Raw genomic sequence first — 27,225 nt, forward strand, 5'->3', positions numbered from 1 at the left:
CTGTCGCGGAACGGCCATTCTGGTGCACCGCAGTATCCCCTTCACTCTGTCCAAACTCTGGTCAGATCCAGGGGAACAATACACTATAGCGACAGGTACATTATACCGCAAAACAATAACCATAGGCAGCGTTTACGCCCCCTCCCCCCCTTTAGGACACACTTTCATTGACAAAATCACACCACTGTGGGGAGAACTCCTGGCTGGCCTAATAACACTGGGCGTCAACTGCATTGAAGCCATGTCAACCTTGGACCGCCAACGTGAGTCAGGACATAGGCACCAATCGGGAGAATCCAAACTCCACCAGCTACCACCACACCTGGGTGAAATGCCCGCCACGTTCCTTTCAGCAGTACATTAGTCCCTATCCAGATTTGACTACTTCTTCTTACCATGCAGCCACATACATAGGGCCTCACATGTCTATCCTGCCCAGAGACCTCTCCGACTGTAAAGTCTGGATGGGCCCTATGCCCTCATGCTGGCAATCAGTCACACGCAGACACAGGACACACCGGAGGTATGGTGCAACTGGCCCAGAGCACGTGGATGTAGTAATGTCATTATCTTATTTGTATCTTCCCCTTAGCTACTCAGCCAAGATGGATGTAGTGTATGTGTGGAATGTGGAATGCCTGATGAGAGAGTGTGTAGAATGTTAGTGTGCCTGCCGGTTGGAGAGAATGACAGTTGGAGTGAGTGGGCTGAGTGGCTGAGATGCTGCTCCTGGTGGGATTCCCTTTGGACTTATTGTAACCTGCAACATCCTATGAATAAACCTTCTACATGGAAATATACCTCCTGGCTACCTCTGGTCATCTGTACATTATACCTACAACAGTGGGCTCGGCCTCTTTTATTGAAGCTGTGTCACCTGACCAGTGACATCAGTGGTGGGTGGGTGTTCAGTGTAGTTACAGGCTCAGCACTAGAATGCTGACTTATGCTGGGCATTACATCCCTCCCCAAATTGGTTTATAATTAAACCAAACAGAAAAAGTCCAAACACCTGTGGGGGAAAGAAAACCTAGAAATGTACCACTGGACTTGCGCTTTCAAAACGAGTCTCTTTGGCTGCTTGCAAGCCGCAGGCAGTATAGTTCTTGCATTCAGGACTAACAATTCTCTGTGGCACGGTTCGCAGTTGTTCGGCGGGTTCATTCTTTGTCTGTGCTGTCTGTCCGCTATTCTCAGCCCTGCCTTTGCTTCGCTCCGTTGGTGATGAGAGATAAATGGATGACACAGGTGTCAACAGTATTCTGGTTTTGTTCTCTCTTCTTGCTTCGTGATGTTTTCCGGGCAGGCTTTAGTGTTGACCCTTGGCAGGTGAATAGAGTAGGTGCACACATCCCTCTCACTAGGATGTCCCTCTCGCCGGTATTCCTCTCTCACCAGATGTCCGGGAGGACCTCTTTGCCAGGTTTCCACTGGACTGGTGTTTTCGGTCGTGTTGCTCCACCATGGCCTTCGGGCCTTGAGCAGGACGCTCCACGAGCCTCACCGTCGTGTCCTAGTTCCACCTGAAGGTTGAGTTGTAGACTCTTCTCATTGCTCGCGAGGCTTTCATCCCCTTGGGTCCTGCAGATGTGCATCTGTGGATCTGTCTCCCGTGCCGGACTTGCTGGCACCAGAGTCCCTTGAGACCTCTAATTCTGGGTTGACCCACGGGCTGGTGTGAGGTGGTCAGTTCCTCAGCTTCCGGAGGCCTGAGCAGTCTCGCCATCCAATCTTCCGCTAAACCCCAGAGGTAGATGTCGCCAACAGTCTAGCTTGCTCTCTTCTGCGATCGCCATGTGGATGCATGGCTCGTAGGTGGTTGCCTTTGGTCTGTGCTGCCGGTGTTCTTGCCAGGCTGGTCTTCCATTGCACTCAGGTGTTCCAGTGCCCGTCACCTTGCTTCTTTCCGCAGGGGTGGCTTCTTCTTTGCAGTGGCAGCATGCAATTCCGACTTCTCCCTTCTTCTTTTCTTCTTAGTGGCGGTGGCCACTCTGTTCTTTCTTCCTTCTTCTTGAAGTGGCTGCGTGCCACTCTGACTTCTCCTTTCTTCCTTTCCTCGGTGGCGGCGTGCCCCTCCGATCTTTCTTCTTCTCTTCTCGCGACGTGCCCTGGTCCCCTTTTCTTCATCTTCTCTGTCCAGGCTTCCCCATGCAGCGCGAGCACTCTGCACGTGTCTTCCTGGTCTTGTCCTAGTCCTAGGACACTGCCTTCTTGTCACTCACTTCCCAGGGTTAGCATCGCGACCTTCTTTTCTTCTTTCTGTCGCTTTCATTAAATATGGGGTGGAATTTCGTGGGTCCATGTCCTCGGACCGCGCCTTGTCTGAACTTCTTGGACCTCGTGCTGGTCCCCTCTGCCGATCACTGACAGGCAGGCTACTCGGTGCGACCCTCTGCCGATCACTGACAGGCAGGCTTCTCGTTGCGACCCTCGACTTCTTGGTGCCGCCATCTGGCTGGCCGGCTTCATGCTTGGTGACCAGGCTGAATGGTCATGTTGCTTCTGTGTTGGATCCTCACTGCTGCGGGTTGTCTGCGCAACCATTTTCTTTCCTTCGCAGTATCTTCCTTGTGACTTGCTGCTTTGGGCTAGTGCGGTCTGCACTGCTGCGCAGTTGCGTCATGTGCTTTCGCACGCCCTGGTGCGTTCTTGGGGTTTTCTTTGCGCTCCTTTGTGCTTCTGGCGTGCTCCTACGCCATTACCTTTTATCTCCCTCGGTGGTGTGATTGCTTGTATACTACTTCGGACGTGACTGCGGGCAGGTTGCTGACTTTCGTAGTCTTTTGCTGCAAACCTTCCTTGTGTTTTGTGGCGCGTTCCTCTCTTCTTGGGAGTAGCCACCTGCCAGCAGGTGGTTCTCTATCCGTCTCTGGGCGTCACTCGGGCAAAGGTGTTCAGGGGTGCTGCGAGCTGTTTCTTGGTACCTGGAGCAGATCTGTCCTGAACAGGTTACATGTCCTTTCTTTCATTGGAGCCTCTCACTCTGCCATCATTTGCTCAATTCCTTCATGTTGGGGGCGCAGTTACTCAAAATGGCCACTAGATGGCAGTGTTCTCTTTTCTGAAAGCGTGGGCCCGGGATATCTGCTGGGAATTGAAACTTGTTTTTTTTCTTTCTTTTGACGAACTGTCTCCTCGCCGGCTTCGTGTGCTTCCGCTTGTGAGCAGGCCATTCGCTGGGTCATGCATGCCTATCCCTTGACTTCCGAGGGTTCCACATTCTCCATGCTATGGGCGAGCACATCTTTGAACGGCCGCCTCGCTGCCAGGTTCACTCTGCTCTACCGTGAGTCTTTTCCTGTTTTCATATCCCCTGGCTCTGCGAGCACAAAATCCATTCAGTGAGGGGGGCTCTTCTCGTTTTGCTTTTCTCCACCCCTCGCGGCAGGCATTTCTCTTACCGGGCCACGCAGGGAGGGGCATTGGTGCTGCTCCGCCGCTGGTCACTCTCTGCTTGCTGCGGTCACTTTCTATCCCGGCTGGGGCCTCGTAATTTTCCTCACTTGTTCCCCACCGCCACAGCAGACTCTCATTCCTCGCGCTGCGTGGCGGTAGAGAAGTGTTGGCGCTTCTTTGATTTCTTCATGGCGCTGCAGGCTGGGGCGGCTGGAGTTGCTTTTACCGGCTGCAGGCCGGGTGCTGAATTTAGTTTCCCTTCCCCCACTACCGCAGCCACACGTCACACGCGGCGGGGGGTGGGAAGCGATTAGCGCTTCACTGCGGGTGGGCTCCGCTGGAGATTCCTGTCATAGCGGGTGGGCTCCGCTTCACTTATTCGGCGCCCGGCAGCTCTTCACACGCTGCGGGCGGTTCCCTTTCAAGTTTGCTCACCCCGCCGCCGCAGCCTCACTTCTCACATGCTGCGTGGCGGGGGACGCTGCAGACAGGCCGCGGGTGGGCTCTGCGAGCCTTGCTTTATCACGGGGGCAGTTGCGGCCGACGCCGCGTCGCTGTAGGCAAGCCGCGGGTGGGCTCCGCGAGCCTTGCCGTATTAACGGGGGCAATATCTGGTCCCGCTCGCCCTGTTGGGGCAACGTGTACAGTTAATGGCGGGTGGGCTCCGCTTTGCACGTAGACTCGGCGGCGCTAGCTGGCGGCCGCTATTATCAAGCTCACCTTCGGCCAACGGGCTTATTCAACCACGCGGGTGGGCTCCGCGTTGGTTCAGCATACGTGGGCACATTCGCGGCCGACGCGGGTGGGCTCCAGTCGGTCCGCACTTTTCTTCAGGCTCACTTGCGGCCGGTACAGGTGGGCTCTGGCCGGTCCGCTTATACTCTTGGGGGCACCGCCACGGCAAGGCGGCATTCAGCAGGCTGGAGAGGTGCGGGGTGGATTCCCGGTCACCTCCTCCTTCTCCAGGCCTGGGGCTCGACGCACGCCTCGTGGGCCTCTCGGCGGCCGGCTTCTATCTCAGGGGGTGTGCCTTTGCAGCAGGCAGGTCTCTCTTCCCCTTTTTCTTGAAGTTTTCATGTTAGCTGCGGCACGCTGGGCACAGCTCCGTCCTCGTCGCCATTGTAAAGTCTGGATGGGCCCTAGGCCCTCATGCTGGCAATCAGTCACACGCAGACACAGGACACACCGGAGGTATGGTGCAACTGGCCCAGAGCACGTGGGCTCGGCCTCTTTTATTGAAGCTGTGTCACCTGACCAGTGACATCAGTGGTGGGTGGGTGTTCAGTGTAGTTACAGGCTCAGCACTAGAATGCTGACTTATGCTGGGCATTACACCGACCACCCCCCGGATCTACTTAGACTCCACATTGGGCAAACAAACCCCCCCTTCGGATGATGCTTGTCACCCTGGCACCTTGGCGACCCGGGTTACCAAGACGTTCTCCGACAGGCAATTACAGACAATCTATTGTCCAATTTGGGCACTGCCCCCTCCAGTGTTATACTGTGGAAAGCCCTTAAACCCACTGTTCCCGGGGTAGACATCAACTTTAGTGCAGGGAAAAACGCAAGCGCCTTGCAAAAATAGTAGACCTAGAAAATCCAAAGCTGCAGAGACCTCAGGCCCAATACCGCAATGCAGCCTCCTCAAAGTACAACAACAAATCCATCAGCATCTCACTAATGAGATGTATGAGATCTGGTTAGCGACCCAACATAGGATTTATCAATGGGGTGACAAATCAAACAAAATGCTTCATCGTTTAAGTCAGGCGGCGATGTCCCCCGCCTCGGTGTTGGCACTGCGAAACGCGGACAGAGTCCTTTGTAATACTCCGACACAGTCGTCCAAGGGCCAACTATGCCTCCTTATACGAGCAGAAGGCACTCATATCACGCGTGACAATAGGGGAATTTCCAACAGACAGATCACCCAAAAATCTCCCAGACCACCTGCGCGACCAGCTAGATGCCCCCATTACCACAGAGGAACTCGGTGCGGCTTTATCCAACATGCACGCCGGTCACGCGCCTGGTCCCAATGGCTTCCTTAGTGACTTCCTAGTGACACATGGCGCAGCTCGGCCACATCTTTTGGATGTACTTCATGAGGCTCTGGAGCTGCACATCTTACTTCCTGATTGGTGCCATGCCGAGATAGTGGTGTTCCTTAAACCAGGCCAACCCCCAGAAGAACCATCTTCTTACCACCCCATCCTCTTCCTAAATTTGAACCCAAACTGATGGGTAAGGTCCTTGCTGGCCTCCACACGTGTATCCACAAACTGATCCACCCCGACCAGGGCAGCTTCCTGCTGCACCGGTCTACCCAGCACAATATTAGGCAGGTTCACAATGCCATTGTGAAGGCCCCGGAGCTGGGCTGCCCTGCGGCCATTCTTTTGGCTGATATAGATAAGGCGTTTGATTCCCTGAGTTGGACATATTTTTTTCAGCTCCTCTGATCTCTCAACTTTGGCCTACGCTTTTTGTCTTACATACAATTATTACACACAGAGCTCTCAGCCTCTGTGCGGGTAGCAGGCTTCTGGTCCACACCCTTCCCAATACGTCGGGGTTTTAGGCAGGGTGGCCCCCTGCATTCATTGCTATTTGTGCTCGCCACAGAGCCCTTAGCTACATGGGTGCAGCGGGACCCATTAATTTGTGGGTATGAATGGTCACAAGACCGGTCCGACAGTATTGTGCTATATGCAGACAAGGTATTATTATTTTTAACCGATAGCGGATTTTCCCGATACTTTGGGTGTTTGGGGAGACCTCCAGCCTTGGAGACAATCCAGCGAAGTCAGTGTTATTTCCAGTTTGCGGTCACCATGGGCGCGTCTCCTGGGCTTCGCAGTTCTCTCACGCAACCAAGGGCTTTAAATATCCGGGGGTCTTCATCTCGCCTTGTCCCACGATATCTTTGGCACATAATATCAATCCACGTACGTGGTTCACCCAGGTTAATGCACTCCTTAACAATTTCCTATGGGGAGGTGGCATCGTCCGTGTTGCGCTACGAACCTGCACCCAGTCGATGTACTGTGGCAGGATTGCGGTGGCCGATATATATGCCTACTATGTGGTATCTCATCTGTCGAATATCAACGAGTGGTGGTACAGCTCATACACCGATCCAGCGTTTGCTGTGGAGTGACATGCAATAAAGGGTACCCCCCCCTTGAGCCTCCTCCACAGTCATAAAAACCTTGTCCACCCAACCCCCACCTGCAGAACTGTCATCCAGCTCTGGCGTTATATCGTGAATCAAATGGGCTGGGACGGGTGCCTGACGCAGACAGCCCCTCTTTGGCAGGGTACCTACCTGCGACCTTTGTCGGACTTCCAGGCTTCTGAGCCAGGGACCTCATTGGAATCTCTACCCTTAGTGACATTCTGCTGGGACCCACTCTCAAATTGTTTCAGCAATTGCAGATAGAATTCCACTTGCACTGGACACAGTTTTACAAATATCTGCAGCTGAGACACGCCCTGACTCCCCTAATCTGTTCGCCGGAGGTCTACCAGAATTTCATACCCTAAGGGACGTTTACTAATGGGGGGATCTTGGCACGCATAAGACCCGGCAAATCACCAGACACTGACTACCCATATCCAAACCACAGTACAAAAAACCCGAGATGCGTGGGAAGCCTGTAGTGTAGTTCCTATATTCCCAACAGGCTTTGCGCATTGGAATAACACAAACTATAGTTTAGACGTAGAACTGAGGTCGACTAGGTCTCTATTGAATATGTTAGACTTAATTATGAATGCCAGCTAGCTCAGAGGTCACTAGAAACTTTCTCGAGTAAACAAGAAGGTGTTAACTTTCCTGAATAGACAAGAAGGTATTAGTTTCTGACAACCGCATAAACATGACAACTTTGCTCCCCTAGAACAAGAAGTATATCTCCAGAGTCGCGGAAACATAGATAGCTATTTCACTCAGTCAATCGTGCATGCTTAGTTTCACCAGAGGTGCAGAGAAATAGAGAGACTGGCGTTTTCAATAAAAGTGGTTATTTATTGAGCAGTCTTCTTTCTCATGCAAGAGAAGTGAATTGCTACAATTGCAATACTTGTCATAAAGTAAAGTGCGTACAGTAAAAGGAGTATTATGAAATAATACTGTAAACACATTTATATGGTTTCTAAGCCATAAGATACTTAAAACGGATAAGATACATACAATGATAAAAGTTGACTAAACGTACTCAACTGGTGCTTCTAAAATACGCCTACCCCGGTGTACCTAACCTAAGCCTAGTACATGGGACGGAATAAATAAGATGTAGTTTGAGTTAAGATAGTTTCTGCCAAGAATCTGAATCAAGAATTCTCTATGGGTCTAATCAGCTCCGTACCTTGGTTATAGAATGAAGGAGGTCTTGAAACTCTCTCTCAGGACTCGATCTCCCAGCAACCCGCGAGGGTGACAGGGAAACACTGGAGCTGGATTTCTCTAGCCTTCAGCCGGGCGTCGGGCAAGTAGATAGCTGATCTGCTCCAAACAACTGTGTATTTGCTAAGGCAGATGCTGGTATATTTAAACCTGGAAGGTGCCGAGTTTGACGTAAGGTTGGACATAAGACGTCAATAAGAATTTGCAGTTCTTGGAGGACTCCAGGAGTTCTTGGACAAATCAAAACAGAAGCAGGGGGAATTCCTGGGCTGCTGGAGGCTTGGTTTGTTTAAAGATGGCGTTGTATTTTCTAGTAGTCTATGGGAGTAGCTTTGCCTTGGACTGCATTGGCTATGACTAAATATGGATCTGATTCTTATGCCTTTATAAGGATATGATTTGATATAACCACATAAGGGCATACATCGGGAATATCTAAATAGGGTCCTAGATACGTTCACAGCACCCACTCCACGTATAATGCCCATCATTACTAAATACTAAGCAATATTTAAACATATAACGATGCATGTGTTTTCCAGCCCACCCCAAAATACATAAAATGCATTTGAAATGGTATATACACGAAAAGTACGTTTTCAAGCAGTGGTATCATTCAGACAATATTTTTTGTATATTGGAATCTTGACTGAATGAATCACGAAATTTACATTTATGAAATGGCTCTTAATACGGAAGAGAAGGTCGAGACCATTTCATCACATATTTATACAACACTGTACATGTGCTAGAGGCTAAGTCAAAATATTGTCTCTAGAGTTTCTAAAAATAGAAATCTTGTTCTCTAAGAATAGTTCTACTTTAAGCAAAGTATCATGTGCCAAAAAGGTAAATATTTTGGAAACCGGGAAAAAAATAATTTCGTTTTCAGGGGAGAAAAAAACATTTCCAGTGTTTTTAGAAGTTCTGTTTATCTCAATTGAAGGCCAAATTCAGAGTTCAGGGAACGCTGTGTGCTCGTGTTTTCAAAAGCTATTCTCGTTGTTTGGAGAGCACATTAAATCAGATAGGCTGGTGAAAAATTTGTCTACAACGGTAGGTGAAAGTTCGACCAAGTTTGAAAAAGCAGAAATAGTGCATATGTGAAATTCATTGCCATCATCGATGTCTAGATCAGCAATGGTCACAGAAGGTTGTACCCGTGTGCCACTTTCATCTCGTACTTCACCGCCACCTAATCGTAATGGTTAAGTCTCAACGAATGCCGTCATCAGAATAGGTAGCCGTTGGGGACAACACGTTGCATGAGCCGTTACCGAACCAAGCAAAGTATCTATCCATAGGTACTGCTGATGGGAGTGTGAGACAGATGTCCAACACGCATTCTTCTCCGCAAAGCAGGCATCGTAGAACAGGTAAGATGCAATCTTGCCAGATTGGTCTGAATGAAAGAAACCAGGTAGTATTCCGATCTCTTAGCCGGGCCAAGCCGAGGACTTTAGTGATCCGGTCTCGGTATCGCATTGCTAGGATCATTTCTTCAATTGCAGCCTGAGTTTTGTCTGTGACTTGACTTGCCATATCGCAGCAGAAGGAACAAAAATAAGATTCTTGCAACGAGTCCCAAGATGAGAGGCAGGCCGCCGAACACAGAGTGCACGAAATTCGGGAAGATGCTCAGGACTGCTTCAAAGGGTGATAACAGTCCCCAAAAAATTGCCTTAAATACATGTGCGATGCCACTGGTATCTCGTATGTTCAAGATTTGACTTAACATTTCTACGAAATGCACGGGGCAATTTGTCGATAATAGTGTATGTATCTCTGCCGCCGTCCTTGCAACTTGCAGATCATACGTTTCTCTAGGCGAGGTTAAAGGCACAGTTGTTTGTAAAAGAATAGACTTCATTCTGCTTAAAGTATCAATTCGAATAGAAGAGCTATTCAGAGAAGGCCATATTGCTGCCTCCATGTCTGGTTTGCTGTTTGGTTACAATACTTGCATTCAACAAATGACCCTGGAAGTAACGCTCACGAGATAGGCTTTTCCTGGCACCATGCCACAACAGCTGTGGTCACTTATTATAACGTAGCTACCGTTGGAAAGTTGTCTGAAAAAGGGCTCTATCTGTGTAGCAGGGGTGCCATGCAGATGACATGAAAGGTTATTAGATGAACCTTCGCAGGCTCCTTGCAAGTTAATACCTTGACACAGAAGTGTACCGCTTAGTTAATTTTTACAGTTGTTACCACTAAGAAATACCTCTTTTTTTTCCCTTCACTATAACATCTATGTGTATAAGGTAAATTCCAGGTTGACTTGATGTATCCTTTACCCAACCTTTCATACAGGCCCGCTGGTAAATACTTATGACAGTATTGACACTCGAAAGTCGTTATCGGAATTGTAATGGTTCCATGTATTATCCATTTAATGACCGGTCTATCTGACATTGTCAATGGTAATCTTTCTAGTTTTTCAATGCTCAGCACTGTATAGTCTGCTCCTTTTTGTGCCAAAGAGATTTGTTTATCTGTAAGGTTAAAGATAGAAAATAATGACGTTGTGTTGATTAGACACCATGCCACGTAGCCTGAACGGAGGTTTTGTAACGTCCACCTTAGCTGTACAATAGAACGCAATTGAGACTGGCCATGTTGTAATATTAGCATATCCTGTTCTATTATATCAATAGCAGATGATACAATGCTGTCCAGTGAATAAATTCTGGAGGACAGAGTCGTTAACCCATTGTCCACTACAGACAGTGATTTTCCCAAATTAAAACGATCAATTTCTCGTATTTTTTCAGCATTTTCAATTTGCATTACTTTCCAAGCTTCTTTGTAAGCAGCGTATATACTGGCGTATATGAAACGTTTTTGACGCTGTTTGCGAGGTCCCAGTAAGACATCTCGCAAGTCAGCACCTTCTTTAAGTAAAGTCAAGTGTTGCTTAATTTCAGGCAGTGTGGATTTTTTTAGCCACTCGAGGCATAGTTTTCCTACACTGTATGTTGTTACTATCCCTGGATGTTGTCTCTGGGAATATCTTGGGTCTGGTCTGTTCTGTTTGAACACCTGTGTTTTGTTCAGGAATCTATCTTGACAGTTATTAGTGTCTATGGGCCAGATCAACCATTTTCTCCAATCAGGATTTGTTCTGTTTTGTTTTAAAATATGGGATTCCTCTATCTCCTCATCTGTAGTGCTAATACTATCAGGTATGGGTTTAGGAATAGACAGTTTGTTTAATTCCTTTATCTTGGCTATGCCAAGACAGGTTGTTTGTTGAATGGTGTCATTCAGGAACATTATTTGTTCTGGGATCATGCAGGCTCTGAATAATGATTCTAAACCTTGTACCTGCCAGTCTTTTGTACCCCAGATAGTTTTTGTCTCAATGTTGTTTTTCATGAAATGTTATCAGAATAAATCAGTTTAGTATTTGTCAACATGTTTTTCATTCCGGTCTTATTCATAATTTTAAAATAAAACGTTTCTGGATCTGAGTTATTGAATCCTGAAAAGTATGGGAATTTCTCATAAAATGTTTTCGAACTGCCTTTTGGCGGAGTTGGACAATGTTCCCATTAATTATAACTAAAAACATTTCTAGGATTAGCAGATTTATGCAAATAGTGATGCCCATAATGATTAAAACAATACATTCCCTCATAATTTGATGAACATTGTAAATAATCATGTTCTGTAAATTTTGCTGACATTTCGAAATCGGACATCATATTGTTAATATTTTCAAAGTCCCAATCATCAGAGGAAGTACTAGGTGATACAAAGTCACTTAAAGAAACCTTGAGCTGATGTGGATATTTCAAGAGTTCAACCGGACCATAGATTTCGTAATCAGTAGTGTCCCATGCTACACTACCAGGTATAGGAATGGCTGTGATGTTCACTGATGATAGTTCTCTTTTTTCGATGTGAGATGATCTGTGGGGCTTTAGAACCAAGTTGATGTTCTGACTTGCTGTGTCCATTGCACTATATTTTCCATCTGTCATTCTTCCCAAGCTTAAAACCAAAATGAGCCAGAGGAGAAGGAAAAGTAAACCTAACACAATCCTCAATTCAATACATGGTAAAATCAGATATGTTTCTCCAAGTTGATGAAAGAGTTCTGTAATTTTGTGTTTGAAAGTTTGATTTGCTGGCTTGTCTTCATGTTCACTTGGATCATCAGAAAAGTCATCGAAATTGATGAAGTAGCCAGATGCAGTTCTGTCAATTGTTGGAATTGCTTCTGGATTTCTTTTAGTCTTTGGATCTTCTTTTGTCACATTAGTATAGTTAGAGGCTACCTCATTGTAGACAGGTGTTTCTTGACGAACTGTTGCAATTTGGGTTTCAAGAGGCACAAGTTCAATGGCTTTGTCGCATAGTCCTTTTTTTATTCACTGCAGGTTTATCAAATGTGTCTTTCAGTTTGAACCTCTTGGATTGTAGCAAGGTTTGGTCTTCTGCTACATCTTGGGAGTCCACTTGGCCTACTACTTATTATTGGCCACATGATTGTGGTTTTACCAGGTCGATTGATACAACTCTGTTCTCCTTTTTACCAGCAAGGGGCGGTAGTACTACTGATCTTGTTCCGCTGATTGCTAGGACAGGTACTGCTTTTCTGTAAGAAGGCCCAAATTCCTTCTTTACCGCAATCTTTTCTCTGACCAGATCCCCAATCTTTGGAATCCAGACAGGTCTTGCTGGGACAGGTGGTTTTTCTTAAGTGGCCGTTGGCTCTTGCTTTGTGTTACTTAGACTTCTTCTTGTTTCATTTAAGTCCTGTAAAACAGCTGAACGATCTTTGATATCAAAAGTTTTTGTTTCTCCACTGAAGTATGGTAATCGAGGTCTTCTTATCATTCTTTTACCAAACAAAAATTCATACCGAGTGATTCCACCCAGAGAATTTCTTGGCAGATTATTAACACATCGTTGGACACTTATTAGATGTTTGACCCACCCGTCACCCGATCCGAATACCCTCGCTGTTATAGACTGCTTTATGTCACGGTTTTTTCTCTCCACTACCGCATTTCCCTCAGGATGGAATGGACTAGAGTACCGCAATGCAAAGCCCAAGCTGGCCCTGGCCTCCTTGTAAGCTCGAGAGCTAAACGCAGGACCCTGGTCAGAATGTAGGATGCCAATTGCATATGTGCCGATAAAGACTCGCAAATCTTTTATAACAGTTCTGGCGTCAGCCGAGCGCTGGGACCACATCCAAATGTATCTCGTCTTAGTAGTTGTGGGGCCGCATCCGTCCGTAGGGACGCCTGCGTGTAGACAGTCTAATGCTATCTAACAGAGGTGTCTGGGCTTGACTGACCATGCTATTGTCAGTTACCTGGTCCGGTTTATAACTGCGATCTCTGTTGCATTTTTGGCAGTTCATTGCAAAGTTATAAACTTGCACGCTCATCCCCGGCCACCAGTATTTTGATTGCAATTCTATTACAGATTTCAAGATCTCTTGGTGCCTCAGACCCATTCCCATGTGTGCTTCTTGAATCAAGTAAGCCCTCCGGTTTGTGTTTGGAATTACTCTGTCCCCCACTCCAGGGATTCGAGCAAAAGGAACGTAGTTTGCGTCAATTAGGCATGTATTTCCGAGTGGATAATTTAGAGGTAACGCCGCATAGTTGCCTTCCATTGAGGCTTTTACTGCTAGTAGCGTTTCACTGTCTATTTGTATTTGAGAACGCTTTTTTGTAGCTATGGAAGCCGGTTGAACAGCTGCCGCTGTGGCTCTGTTAGCCAATGAATTCCCTGCAACGTGAACGCCATCACGTCGAAGACTCTGCGTATGTATCACGTGAGTCTTTCGTAGTTCTTTCTGTAAAATAACTACTTGTTCCCATAGTTTTTTATGTTTTATTGTGACACCTGTCGTTTTTGTAACTGTTTTTAATCCAGGTCTGCATGGACTTATTGTAAGACTGGACGCAGTAATGCGAATCGCACACTATTAGTGTGGGGAATTCGCGATCGGCATTTTCAAGCGCCATCTTCAAATTTCGTAGTTCAGCTCGCTGAGCTGTACAGTTTCTGAGTGATTCAGTTTTAGTGACCATCTGTCTAAATTTACCTAAGCACCAGCGACCTTTAACAATCGCGCATGCTGCATTGTAAACTTTGTTTATCCACAACGTAATGTTATGCAAATCTGTCTGTGTAGATTACACAGGTGTACTGTTCCAGAGGCAGAATTTCGATCGGCAGAGGACATTCATGTTCATATTCTAGATGTTCTAGTTTTTTCATTTTAGGATCAAATGCGTGTATCACGTCTGTTGTAGCAAGAGAATTAACCCACTGGATCCATTATGGGTCTAATGCCATAGCATTTGGAATGCTCGGTCTTGTTACTGCCTCAAGGGCTGATGCTGCCGTTAAAACAGAAATGCTCTTCCCTTGAGCTTGGGCTTTTTCTTTTGCTTCAGCAGTTTGAACCGCGGTTAGAATTTTATCAGTAGAACGGAATTTCATTTCAGCTTGTGTGTACAAGTGTGATTTATAAGCTATTGGTACCGTTTCTCCCTCATTAGAGGTCAGGTATGTGAAACGGCATCTTCCTGGGATGAGTCGGATTACAAGGTTGCGTTCGTTTGTGCGTGTTTGCATTTTTGTTTTAGTTAACATGTCTGTTTGTAATGATCGTAATATTTCTTTGTGTTTCTGAGTCCAATTAATTGGTTTGAAATCAGGTTTTATTAATTCGTAGAGGGGTTTAACCCTCTCTGCATAATTTAGAATGAAAGTTCTTCCAAAATTCAGGAAACCTAGAATTGATTTAAAGTTTTTCAGCATTTTTTGGAGCTTGGAGTACTGCGCACTTCTCTAAGAAGTTGTCTGCTAGGCTTTTGCCTACACTTGATATTTCATATCCTAAAAACAGGACAGTTAGGTGGGCAATTTGTGACTTTTTAAAGTTGAATTTGTACCCTTCAGATGCAAACCCAAGTATGATGGTGTTCACTCTTTTCAAGTGTGTCTCCAGGTCATCGTCTGTGAGATAGATGTCGACATAAGATAATGCCTCATCATCATATGTGGAGAGCACCAGGGAGCTTACCAGCGTTTTCGCCATGTTTTCAGGTAAAAAGGGCAGAATTTTTTTGATGAGATACTAGAGTAGCTCAGTCGTGCTTTTCACACAGACCCCTTTTCCCGTAAAAACTCCAATAGACGTCTGGAGTGGGTAAAAGGTTAATATCCTCCAAAACTTAGTAGGAAGAGATTCCTATGTATTAGTTTTTGGTTTAGTCAACGTTGAAGGATACAGTGTTCCAAAATATTGTGCACCTAATCTTTGTTTCCTTGAAACTCACTCTGCAAACTTTCATTAAACAATGTTGACGGCGACAACAATGCAACCGGTGAAGCTGCAGTTGATGCGAATCAACCGGGTTCAGACGTTACAGGGTTTAAGGAAAATGAACCGGATGCAATACTCATCCCGGTAAATGTAAGGAAAACCTTAACTATAAAACTTATAGAAAATGGAGTATCATCAAGAGGTGGTACGGTCACATTTGTTCTCGAGGCACATGAATATCGGCAGACAGAGGTATTCTATTCATGGATAACTTTTCCAGCAGCAAATGCTGTGATACGCGAGTTCCACTATTACAAAATAGAGGAACCTCCAGAGGAATACTCCCCTTTCGAGGAAGTTGAAATTCCACTAACTTACCAAGAGCATGAGCTCTGGTTTAATGGCGCCCTAAAACATCAAAATCACATTACCAGGCTCGGTCCACTAGGTAGACCAGGAGCCACATGGCCGGTTCTAGCCAGCTATACACCACATCCTGACATTGAAAAAATGTCAAGCGGAGAACTTTTAGTTCAGCTAAAACAACTAATTAAAATACATAGACAATTGGTACAATCTGCCATGCGGACTTTAACAGACCAACCAGCAATAAAAATTCCACAGTACACCGCTCACCAGGGGAACACAAATAAAATCACACCACAGACTATTCAATCAGTCATTGGCAAATTACCCACAAAACGGGAATAAATTCCATTCTGGTTAGCTCAAAAAAGTACTCAGATAGAGGCAGTATTTCCTGATACTACACCTCACGAAAAAACACAGAATTCTGACACTCTGCTTACCAATGGGGATTGCACCACATGTGGAGGACTGTGACACTTGGGGAACAGTCTTTGCTTCAATATACACAAAAACACATGGTGTTCAGTCTATGGCGGTTATACCAGACGTACTAAGACAGATTCAAAATGAATATGGTCCTGAGCCTGCTTTAAATCTAGGTATGAAATTACTGAAAGACTTTAAGCAAGTCTCGGCTATACTACTAGCCAACATAAAAGGAGAAGCAGCATCCGTGGCGGTCCGCCAAAAATTAAAAGAAACCGATATAGCAGACCAACCTTTTGAACTTGCCAGAATAATTGAAAAATCCTATGAAGAATTAGGTAGAGATAGTTTGGGTTGGAAACCACTAAAACCACAACTAACTGAAAATCCTGAAAAGACTTTCATTAAAAATAATTTCATTACTCCAAAAAAGAAGTGGGAGGGTAATAAACAGACCACTCCCAGAGAAAAACAGTTTCAGTCCAGAGGAAGATCTCCAGAGAGTCAAGTCTCCCCTAAGGGAGCCCTCCGAGAAAAGATATAACCTTAGAAATAGGGACAATTTGAGAAAACCTGACGGATATCAAGATATTGATACTCGTCCCTCTCGATCTTTTCAGACTTCCTCACAAAAACCGGAAAGAAGAGGACGGTCAGAACATAAAGAAGAGCACGTCCAGTCCAAAGACAAAGAACCTGCTCATCAAAGTAACAAATTACTATTTCCCAAAAAGAAGGTAGCCAGCATTAAAGTAAAACATGCCGAGGATCCTGAGGACACAACTCAAGAACGGAGAGTGGGCCCAAACAATGCTAGACAGCGCTGCAGAAGTAACCATAGCTCGCAAGATCCTGATGAATCTTCTGGAGACAGTGGACACGAATGAATACATTCAGGTGGAAACTGCAGACACCAGAGTTAGCGTGCCCCATAAACTATATGAAATAACATTACGTATAGAGGGGGACAAACTAGGAAAATTAAAGGTCTCTTTTGAAAGAACCTATCTAAAGGCTATGATATCCTTCTAGCAGAGAAAGACTGGCCACCAGAGTTTGTCAGGGAGTGCCCACATGGCGAAGAAATGATTATGCCTGCCTTCTCAAATCACATTCCAATTCATAAAAAATACGCATATGCAAGAAAATGGGCAGTGGCCCAAGCCCCTGCATTATATAAAAAACATGTAGGATGGGATGAGGACTCTCCTCACCATAAAATCCAGTAAAAAAAATCAACCTACTGCACAGAGGCAGTATCCTGTTAAGCACGAAGCTAAAAAACAAGTCAGAGATCTTAGATCAACTTGAATATCAGGGGGTGATTGAAACATGCACCTCGCAAATGAACAATCCTTTGTTTCCTGTCTCCAAACCAGACAATTCATATAGTCTAGTTTTGGACTACAGACACCTAAACTCTTGTTGCAAAACATTTGCAGTACAAAACTCACACAGTGCAGCACTAATGAATAATATTGTGCGCAAAAAATATAAAACAACGTTAGATATTTCAAATGTTTTTTTCTGTCAAAACATTGCACCAGAAAGCAGGTATTTAAACGCTTTCTCAAGCATGGGAGACCAAAATCAATTTTGTCGTCTCCGACAGGTATTCAAGAAGAGCCCAGGATTATTTTCAGACAGAGTAACAGAGTTACTACAAATATATGATGATGAGGCATTATCTTATGTCGATGACATCTATCTTACAGAAAATGACCTGGAGACACACTTGAAAAGAGTGAACACCATCATACTTTGGTTCGCATCTGAAGGGTACAAATTTAACTTTAAAAACTCACGAATTGCCCACCAGACAGTCCTATTTTTAGGATATAAATTATCAAGTGAAGGCAAAAGCCTAGCAGGCAATTTCTTAGAGAAGTGTGCAGTACTCCAAGCTCCAAAAACGCTAAAAAACTAACAATCAATCCTAGGTTTCCTGAACTTTGGAAGAACTTACATTCTAAATTATGCAGAGAGGGTCAAACTGCTCTACGAATTAATATAACCTGATTTCAAACCAATTAATTGGACTCAGAAACACACAGAAATTTAAGATCATTACAAACAGACATGTTAACTAAAACAAAACTGCAAACACGTGCAAACGAACGCAACCTTGTAATCCGAGTCATCCCAGGAAGATGCGGATTCACATACCTGACCTCTAATGAGGGAGAAACGGTACAAATAGCTTACAAATCACACTTGTGCACACAAGCTGAAATGAAATTCAGTTCTACTGAAAAAATTCTAACTGCGGTTCAAACGGCTGTAGAAAGAAAAAGCCCTAGCTCAAGGGAAGAGAATATCTGTTTTAACAGCAGTATCAGCCCTTGAAGCAGTCACAAGACCGAGCATTACAAATGTTATGGCCTTAGATCCAAAATGGATACAATGGGTTAATTCTCTTGATACAACTGACGTAATACACGCATTTGATCCCAATATGAAAAAGCAAGAACATCTAGAATACGAAAAAGAATGTCCTCTGTGGATCGGAATTCTGCCTCTGGAACAGTACAGCTGTGTAATCTACACAGATAGATTTGCGCAACACTACGTTGTGGAGAAAAAAGTTTACAATGCTGCGTGCGCGATTGATAAAGGTCGCTGGCGCTTAGGTAAATTCAGACAGATGGTCACTAAAACTGAATCACTCAGAAACTGTACAGCTCAGCAAGCTGAACTACAAAATTTGAAGATGCGCTCGAAAGTGCAGATCGCGAATTCCCCACACTAATAGTGTGCGATTCGCATTTCTGTGTCGAATCTTACAATAATTCCATGCAGACCTGGATTGAAAACGGTTACAAAGATGAGACAGGTGGCACAATAAAATATAAAAAACTATGGGTATATGTAGTTCTTTTGCAGAAAGAACTACAAAAGACTCACGTGATACATACGCAGAGTCTTCAACGTGATGGCGTTCACGTTGCAGGGAATTCATGGGCTAACAGAGCCACAGCGGCAGCTGGTCACCCGGCTTCCGTAGCTACAAAAAAGCGTTCTAAAAAACAAATAGATGGAGAAACGCTAATCGCAGTAAAAGCCTCAATGGAAGGCAATTATGCGGTGTTACCTCTAAACTATCCACTCGGAAATACATACATTATTGATGCGAACTCTGTTCCGTTTGCTCAAATCCATGGAGTGGGGGATAGAGTAATTCCAAAACGAACCGGAGAGTCTTCTTGATTCAAGAAGCACACATGGGAATGGGTCTGAGGCACAAGAGATCCTGAAATCTCTAATAGAATTGCAATCAAGATACTGGTGGCCGGGAATGAGTGTGCAAGTTTATAACTTTGCAATGAATTGTTAAGACTGCAATAGAGATCGTAGTTATGAACCGGACCAGATATCTGACTCTAGCCCAGTAAGACCAGCCCAGACACCTCTATTAGACAGCATTAGACTATCTACATGCAAACGTTCGACAAGACAAATGCGATCCAATACATATTAAGACTAGATTCATTTGGATGTGGCCCCAGCGCTCGGCTGACGCCAGAACTGCCATAAAAGATTTGCGAGTCTTTATCGGCACATACGCAATTGGCATGCTACATTCTGACCAGGGTCCTGCGTTTAGCTCTCGAGCTTACAAGGAGGCCATGGCCGGCTTGGGCATTGCATTGCGGTACTCTAGTCCATTCCATCCTGAGGGAAATGCGGTAGTAGAGAGAAAAAAAGTGACATAAAGCAATCTATAACAGCGAGGGTATTAGGTTCGGGTGATGGGTGGGTCAAACATCTAATAAGTGTCCAACATAGTCTTAATAATCTGCCAAGAAATTCTCTGGGTGGAATCACTCCGTATGAACTATTGTTTGGTACAAGAATGATAATCGAAGACCTCGATTGTCAGACTTCAGTGGTGGAACAAAAAGCTTTTGATATCAAAGATCGTTTAGCTGTTTTACAGGACTTGAATGAAACAAGAAGAAGTCTAAGTAACACAAAGCTAAAGCCAACGGCCACTGAAGAAAAACCACATGTCCCAGCAAGACCTGTCTGGATTCCAAAGATTGGGGATCTGGTCAGAGAAAAGATCGCGGTGAAGAAGGAATTTGGGCCTTCTTATAGAAAAGCAGTACCTGTCTTAGCTATCAGCGGAACAAGATCAGTAGTACTACCGCCCCTTGCTGGTAAAAAGGAGAACCGAGTTGTATCAATCGACCTGGTAAAACCACAACGATGTGGCCAATAATAAGTAGTAGGCCCAGTGGACTCCCAAGATGTAGCAGAAGAACAAACCTTGCTACAATCCAAGAGGTTCAAACTGAGAGACTAATCCCATTTGATAAACCTGCAGTGAATAAGGATAGGACTATGCAACAAACCCATGGAACTTGTGCCTCTTGAGACCCAAATTGCAACAGTTCATCAAGAAACACCTGTCTACAATGATGTAGCCCCGGACTATACTAATTTGGCAAAGGAAGAAGCAAATCCACAGATCAAAGAAAATCCGGAAGCAATTCCAACAATTGACCGAACTGCATCTGGCTACTTTATCAATTTCAATGACTTTTCTGATGATCCAAATGAACATGGAGACAAGCCAGCAAACAAAACTTTCAAAGAAAATGTAAAAGAACTCTTTCACCAACTTGGAGAAATATATCTGATCTCACCTTGGATTGAATTGTGGATTGTGTTAGGTGTACTTTTCCTCCTGCTCTGGCTCATCTTAGTTTTAAGCTTGGGAAGAATGATTGATGGAAAATACAGTACAATGGACACAGCAAGTCAGAACATAAACATGGTTCTAAATCCTCACAGATCCTCTCATGTTGAAAAAAGAGAACTATCATCAGTGAACATCACAGCCATTCCTATACCTGGTGGTGTAGCATGGGACAATACTGATTACGAAATCTAAGGCCCGGTTAAGCTCTTGAAATATCCACATCAGTTCAAAATTTCTTTAAGTGACTTTGTATCACCTAGTACTTTCTCTGATGATTGGGACTTTGAAAATATTAATAATATGATGTCAGATTTAGAAATGTCAGCAAAATTTACAGAACATGAATATTTACAAGGTTCATCAAATTATGAAGAAATGTATTGCTTTAATCATTTTGGGCATCATTATTTGCATAAATCTGCTAATCCTAGAAATGTTTTCAGTTATAATCAGTGGGAACATTGTCCAACACCGCCAAAAGGCAGCTCAAAAACATTTTATGAGAAATTGGCATACTTTTCAGGGTTTAATATCACAGATCCAGAAACATTGTATTTTAAAATTATGAATAAGACAGGAGTGAAAAACATGTTAACAAATACTAAACTGATTTATTTTGAAAAAGTTTATGAAAAAATATCTACATTTGGTTTTGAATTTTGAAATAAGCAATGTTGAGACAAAAACTGTCTGGGGTACAAAAGAATGGCAGGTACAAGTTTTAGAATCATTATTCAGAGCCTGCATGATCCCAGAACAAATAATGTTCCTGAATGACACCATTCAACAAACAACCTGTCTTGGCCTAGCCAAGATAAAAGATTTAAACAACCCGCTTATACCAAAGCCTATGCCTGATAGAAATAACACTACAGATGAGGGGTTAGACGTGTCCTATATTTTAAAACAAAACAGAACTAATCCTGATTGGAAAAAATGGTTGATCTGGCCCCCAGACACTAATAACTGTCAAGATAGATTCCTGAACAAAATACAGGGGTTCAAACAGAACAGGCCAGACCCAAGATATTCCCAGAGACAACATCCAGGGATAATTACAACATACAGTGTAGGAAAACTATGCCTCGAATGGCTACAGAAATCCACACTACCCGAAATTAAGCAACACTTGACTTTACTTAAAGAAGGTGCTGATTTGCGAGATTTCTTACTGGGACCTCGCAAACAGCGTCAGAAACGTTTCATATACGCCGGTATATACGCAGCTTACAATGAAGCTTGGAAAGTGACACAAATTGAAACTGCTGAAAAAATACGAGAAATTGATCGTATTAATTTGGAAAAATCACTGTCTGTAGTGGACAATGGGTTAACGACTGTCCTCCAGAATTTATTCACTGGACAGCATTGTATCATCTGCTATTGATATAATAGAACAGGATATGCTAATGTTATAACATGGCCAGTCCCAATTACGTTCTATTGTACAGTTAGGCTGGACGTTACAAAATCTGCGTTCAGGCAACGTGCCATGGCGTCTAATCAACACAACGTCATTATTTTCAGTCTTTAACCTTACTGATAAACAAATCTCTTTGGCACAAAGAGGGGCAGACTATACGGTGCTGAGCATTGAAAAACTAGAAAGATTACCATTGACCATGTCAGAAAGACCTGTCATTGAATGGATAATACATGGAACAATTACAATGCCGATAACAACTTTTCAGTTTCAATACTGCCAAAAGTATATACCAGCAGGCCTGTATGAAAGGTTGGATAAAGGATACATCAAGTCAACCTGGAATTTGCCTTATACACATAGATGTTGGAGTAGGGGCAAGAAAGAGGTATTTCTTAGTGGTAACACCTGTAAAAAAACACTAAGCGGTACACTTCTGTGTCAAGGAATTAACTTGCATGAGCCTGCGAAGGTTCATCAAACAACCTTTATGTCACCTGCACGGCACCCCTGCTACACAGATAGAGCCTATTTTCAGACAGCTTTCCAACGGCAGCTACGTTCTAATAAGTGACCACAGCTGTTGTGGCATGGTGCCAGGAAAAGCCTATCTCGTGAGCGTTACTTCCATGGTCATTTGTTGTATGCAAGTATTGTATCCAAACAGCAAACCAGGCATGGAGGCGGCAATATGGCCTTCTTTGAATATCTCTTCTATTCGAATGGATACTTTAAGCAGAATGAAGTGATTTATTTTACAAACAACTGTGCCTTTAACCACAAGAATTCTCTATGGGTCTAATCAGCTCCGTACCTTGGTTATAGAATGAAGGAGGTCTTGTATCTCTCTCTCAGGACTCGATCTCCCAGCAACCCACGAGGGTGACAGGGAAACACTGGAGCTGGATTTCTCGGCAGGAGAAAAGACAGCGTCTCTCTCAGTGCGTCAATGGGAGGGTCGGCTTCCTTCGGCACTCGCATCAGCAGGGCGTCGGGCAAGTAGATAGCTGATCTGCTCCAAACCACCGTGTGTTTGCTAAGGCAGATGCTGGTATATTTATACCCGGAAGGTGCCGAGTTTGACGTAAGGTTGGACATAAGACGTCACTAAGAACTTGCAGGTCTTTCAGGACTCCAGGAGTTCTTGGACAAATCAAAACCGAAGCAGGGGGAATTCCCGGGCTGCTGGAGGCTTGGTTTGTTTAAAGAACGCGTTGTACTTTCTAGGAGTCTATGGGAGTAGCCTTGCCGTATTTGGACTGCATTGGCTATGACTAAATATGGATATGATTCTTATGTCTTTATAAGGATATGATTTGTTATAACCACATAAGGGCATAAATCGGGAATATCTAAATAGGGTCCTAGATACGTTCACAACAAGCCGACATCCCGACCTTACAGAGGATGCCTGTACTGAGGCTCTAGCTAGTCATGAGTTGCCACTATAACCACATGTTACAGTATAATCCATGTTAAATAACTCCACTGAGCAAACTACACCTGCTACCCCTTCTGGAGGATGGTCGTTATCCAGTCCCCCATATGTCTCAGATGCGGAGAATCGGAGGGGACCTTCCTACACATGTTCTGGAGCTGTGGGGCAATGTAACCATTTTGGCATGCCTGGGTCGGTTCCTGTACTGGCGTCTTCCATTCGATCCCAAGCTTTTCTTGATTCACAGCACCGAAGGGATAGGGGGAATTGCTATAAACAACATCTACTATTTTTGGGCCTCACACTTGCCAAGCGGGGCATTGCCCAAACATGGAAGGGTACCTCCCCTCGATCAATGGGTGGGTGGAGAAAGGCCGCGGACAAATGCATGGAGGCTGAAATTGGAGTGTATCAGGCGTGTGGTTGTCCACGAAAATATGGTCTCACTGGGCAACATACCGCAGTAAATACTTGTCTCCCATCAGACCCTCCCTAAACGAGGCAATCAAATCAAACTGGACCAATATTTAGGTAAGATGATTTGCTCTGTCATCTTAACATGTACACCTGAACATTTTACTGATAGTGAAACATATAGTAACCTGTGCCAAGTTTAGTTATTGGGCCTGTACGTTCACAGGCAATGTTGTTTGAATATAATTGGTACCATCTCATATAAACTGTATCCAAAATGTATGCTTCGAGCACCTCCCGCTATGTATGGTTAAAGTCAATAACGTATTAACAATAAAAAAAAGACTGCACTCCATATATCTACACTTATTTCTTGCACTTTCATCTCTGCAGGTAAAACTTCAAGAGTGGCTGCGTCTTCTGAAGAATGAGGGCAAATATTTTCAGGAGTCTAAAATCAAGGAAGAAGAACAGTATCAAACCATGAGGGTGAGTGGCTGCAGTGAGTGCTGTGTCTCTGTGTGTCTGTGTATGTCCCTGCCCATGTCTTTTTGTGATCTCTTAGAGTTCAAGAACACATGAGCAAATGAATGTTCGAGGCATGTGGGCTGCTGAATTCATATCAATTGCATTAGATTGCCGCCTAGTGTTGGGCCCGGATGATTGCACATTGTTGTCCTGGAGAAGTCTTCGAAGTATCACGGGATAGGTGTCTCCTCCCCTGGACTACAGTGCACATGGGCATCCTCTCCATCCTCAGATTGTTTTTTTCCGCCATTGGGTTCGGATGTTCAAATCTTAGCTCAAGTTAGGAAACTTTTCTCAAAGCCAAAAGGCTTTCGCGAGCGTCGGTATAGTTTCGATCGGTATCGATAACATTTATCTGCAGGACATCGACTATCGGACGGCTTCTTTCACCTCTCGCATCGAGTTTCATCGACGATGGAGAGTCGAGGCCTTTTCAAAAGGTGTCCGCTTTGTAACGCAAAATATGCACACAACGACGTCCACCCTGTGTGCAACAAATGCTTGTCGCCGGACCACAATGAAGACCAATGTATGGCCTTTGCCCGGTTCAGATCGAAGAAGACTCTTCGAACCCGACGCGCGGCTCGATTGCAATCAAATAGGCCTGCGCCGGAACCAGATAATATCTTCGGGACCGGAGACGAAGAAGTCGTCGAGATACCGGACCGAGATGAATCATCGGAGCAGGGATCCGTGCATGGATCCGACTATGAGGCCGATGGAGAGGAGTATCTGGAAGACGAGGAGAGTTATGAAGTAGTCGACGAGGTAGGAGACGTCGACGTTCAGGCCCTTGGGGCCAAGGAAGATAGCTCAGAGGAGCTAGGCCCACCCGTCGATATGGGGGCCGATGGACATAATATCAATACGGCTCAGGTCGAGGGATCGCCACAAGGCCTTACCCAAGATCGCCCTTCCAGTTCAACAGCCCCGCAACAAGGCCCGGCTTCGAACATTATCATTGAGCCATCGGTTTCGAAACCAACTTTGGTTGATCTCAGCAAAACGAAACCTAAGCCAGCACAGTCGAAACCGAAAGTGCAACTGGCTCAAGTCGGCGCCAAGGCCTCAAACCCCTCGGGCCGACGAAACAAATGAGGTACTTCGATGCGGGGAGCTTCCAGAAGGCCCTCGACTCCAGTAGCGGGGCGCCAAAGGCCACGGTGAAGATCTTCGAGTCGAAGACGTCGGCGCCGAAGGGAGCCGCTACGCAGCTCGAATCGAGACAGAGCTCCAATCCTCGCTCAATGACGGGACCGGGGACGAACGTCGGTTCACAGTCAGATGCAGACGCGGCTCATGTGGTGCGTAAGGCCCAAGACATGGCCCTACATGTCTGGGAGTCGATTCAAAGAATCAAAGACAAGGCTTTGTCGGCGGGACCGAAGAAAGTCACAACTACCAAGTTGGTCACCGCGCTCGCTGCGTCGGCGCCAATAAAATACGGTTTACCGCCGCCAGTGAGGCCAAAGATGTTCAAGCCAAAAAAGGCCATTGACCCCATAAAAAGACCTGGGTTAACTTACAGGCCTGCAACCGAGACAGAGGAACAAGAACCGAGGAAGTTCATCGACTCAGAAACGAGGAGACTAACTATCGACAAAAGGAAAATAGTCCCAGAAAAACCCATGGAGTCTTTCAGGATTCCTCTTAAGAAAAAGAGGGGATCACCTGCGTCACCAGTGATGGTCGAACACTTGCAAACATATGAGCAGGAGCCTCAGTCCTTTTCCCCTACATACTCGGATGCAGGGGCATGTGATGATAATATTGATGCTGATGACGATGTGATCGACACTGGTTGTGATGATCAGAACCACCCATGGGCAGACCCTGCTTACCCAGGCAACCCGCAACATGACCCTGATACTACTGTCTACAATGTCCAAACATCACCAACTGAAGACACTACAGCTTTCAACGCTCTGATTGAAAGAGCTGCGTTAAATCATGACGTTGATCTTCATAGTGATACTGTGGAAGTGGACTTCCTTGTGGACACGTTCTCAACTTCCGAACGAAGTGTAAAGACACTGCCAATGCTCATGGGCGTTCTTAAACACGCCAAGGACATTTTCAAAGAAAATACTAGAGCAAGGGTAGTTAACCCGATAATAGAAAAAAAGTATAGGCCGGCCCCCGAGGATCCTACCTATATTAAAGGTCAATTGCCTTTGGACTCTATGGTGGTTGCCAATGCAAGAAAGAGGGCGAACTCGCAGACAATGGGAGATGCGCCTCCGCCTGATAAAGAGTCAAAGATACTGGAAACATCTGGCAAAAGAGTGGCAGCACAGGCTGCAAACATCTGGCGTATTGCTAATACTCAGGCGCTTCTGGCCAGATATGATAGGTCACACTACGATACTCTGGAGACATTATTACAGCACCTCCCAGAACAATTCAAGGAAGGAGCAGAGCTGTTGGTTCAGGAGGGGAAGCTGATCTCCAACGCTTCCATCAAGTGTGCACTAGACACAGCTGACACTGCAGCTAGGGCTATAACCACTAGCGTCATGCTAAGACGACATGCTTGGTTGAGGATATCTGGTTTCAAACCAGAAATACAGACCACCATTCTTAATCAGCCGGTTAACACTGACTTCTTGTTTGGCCCTGAAGTTGATGCCACCCTAGAAAAAATTAAAAAGGACACGGAAACTGCAAAATCCATGGGAGCTCTGCAGTCGCAGTAGTTTCGGGGTGGTTCCTTTCGTCGCTCCAATAACAGAGGACCCTCAAGGGGCCAAAACACCCAACAAACGCAGTATAACAAGGGAGGTACACAATCCACCTACAATAAAAATCCCAGGGG

At 45.1% G+C, this 27,225-nt stretch overlaps 1 protein-coding gene across 1 annotated transcript in view; it reads left to right on the forward strand.

Annotated features, from left to right (window-relative positions):
* The first annotated feature begins 3,228 nt into the window (after positions 1 to 3,228).
* Positions 3,229 to 27,225, forward strand: part of LOC144754114 (E3 ubiquitin-protein ligase TRIM11-like) — a 129,185-nt gene continuing 105,188 nt past the window's right edge. The window contains exons 1-2 of the mRNA XM_078641680.1: positions 3,229 to 3,286; positions 24,276 to 24,371. Of these exons, the coding sequence (XP_078497806.1) occupies positions 24,366 to 24,371 (6 nt within the window). The 5' untranslated portion in view covers positions 3,229 to 3,286; positions 24,276 to 24,365. The remainder of the gene's footprint in view (positions 3,287 to 24,275; positions 24,372 to 27,225) is intronic.

Source organism: Lissotriton helveticus, chromosome 5_1, assembly GCF_964261635.1.
Source record: "Lissotriton helveticus chromosome 5_1, aLisHel1.1, whole genome shotgun sequence".
NCBI classification, from domain to species: domain Eukaryota; kingdom Metazoa; phylum Chordata; class Amphibia; order Caudata; family Salamandridae; genus Lissotriton; species Lissotriton helveticus.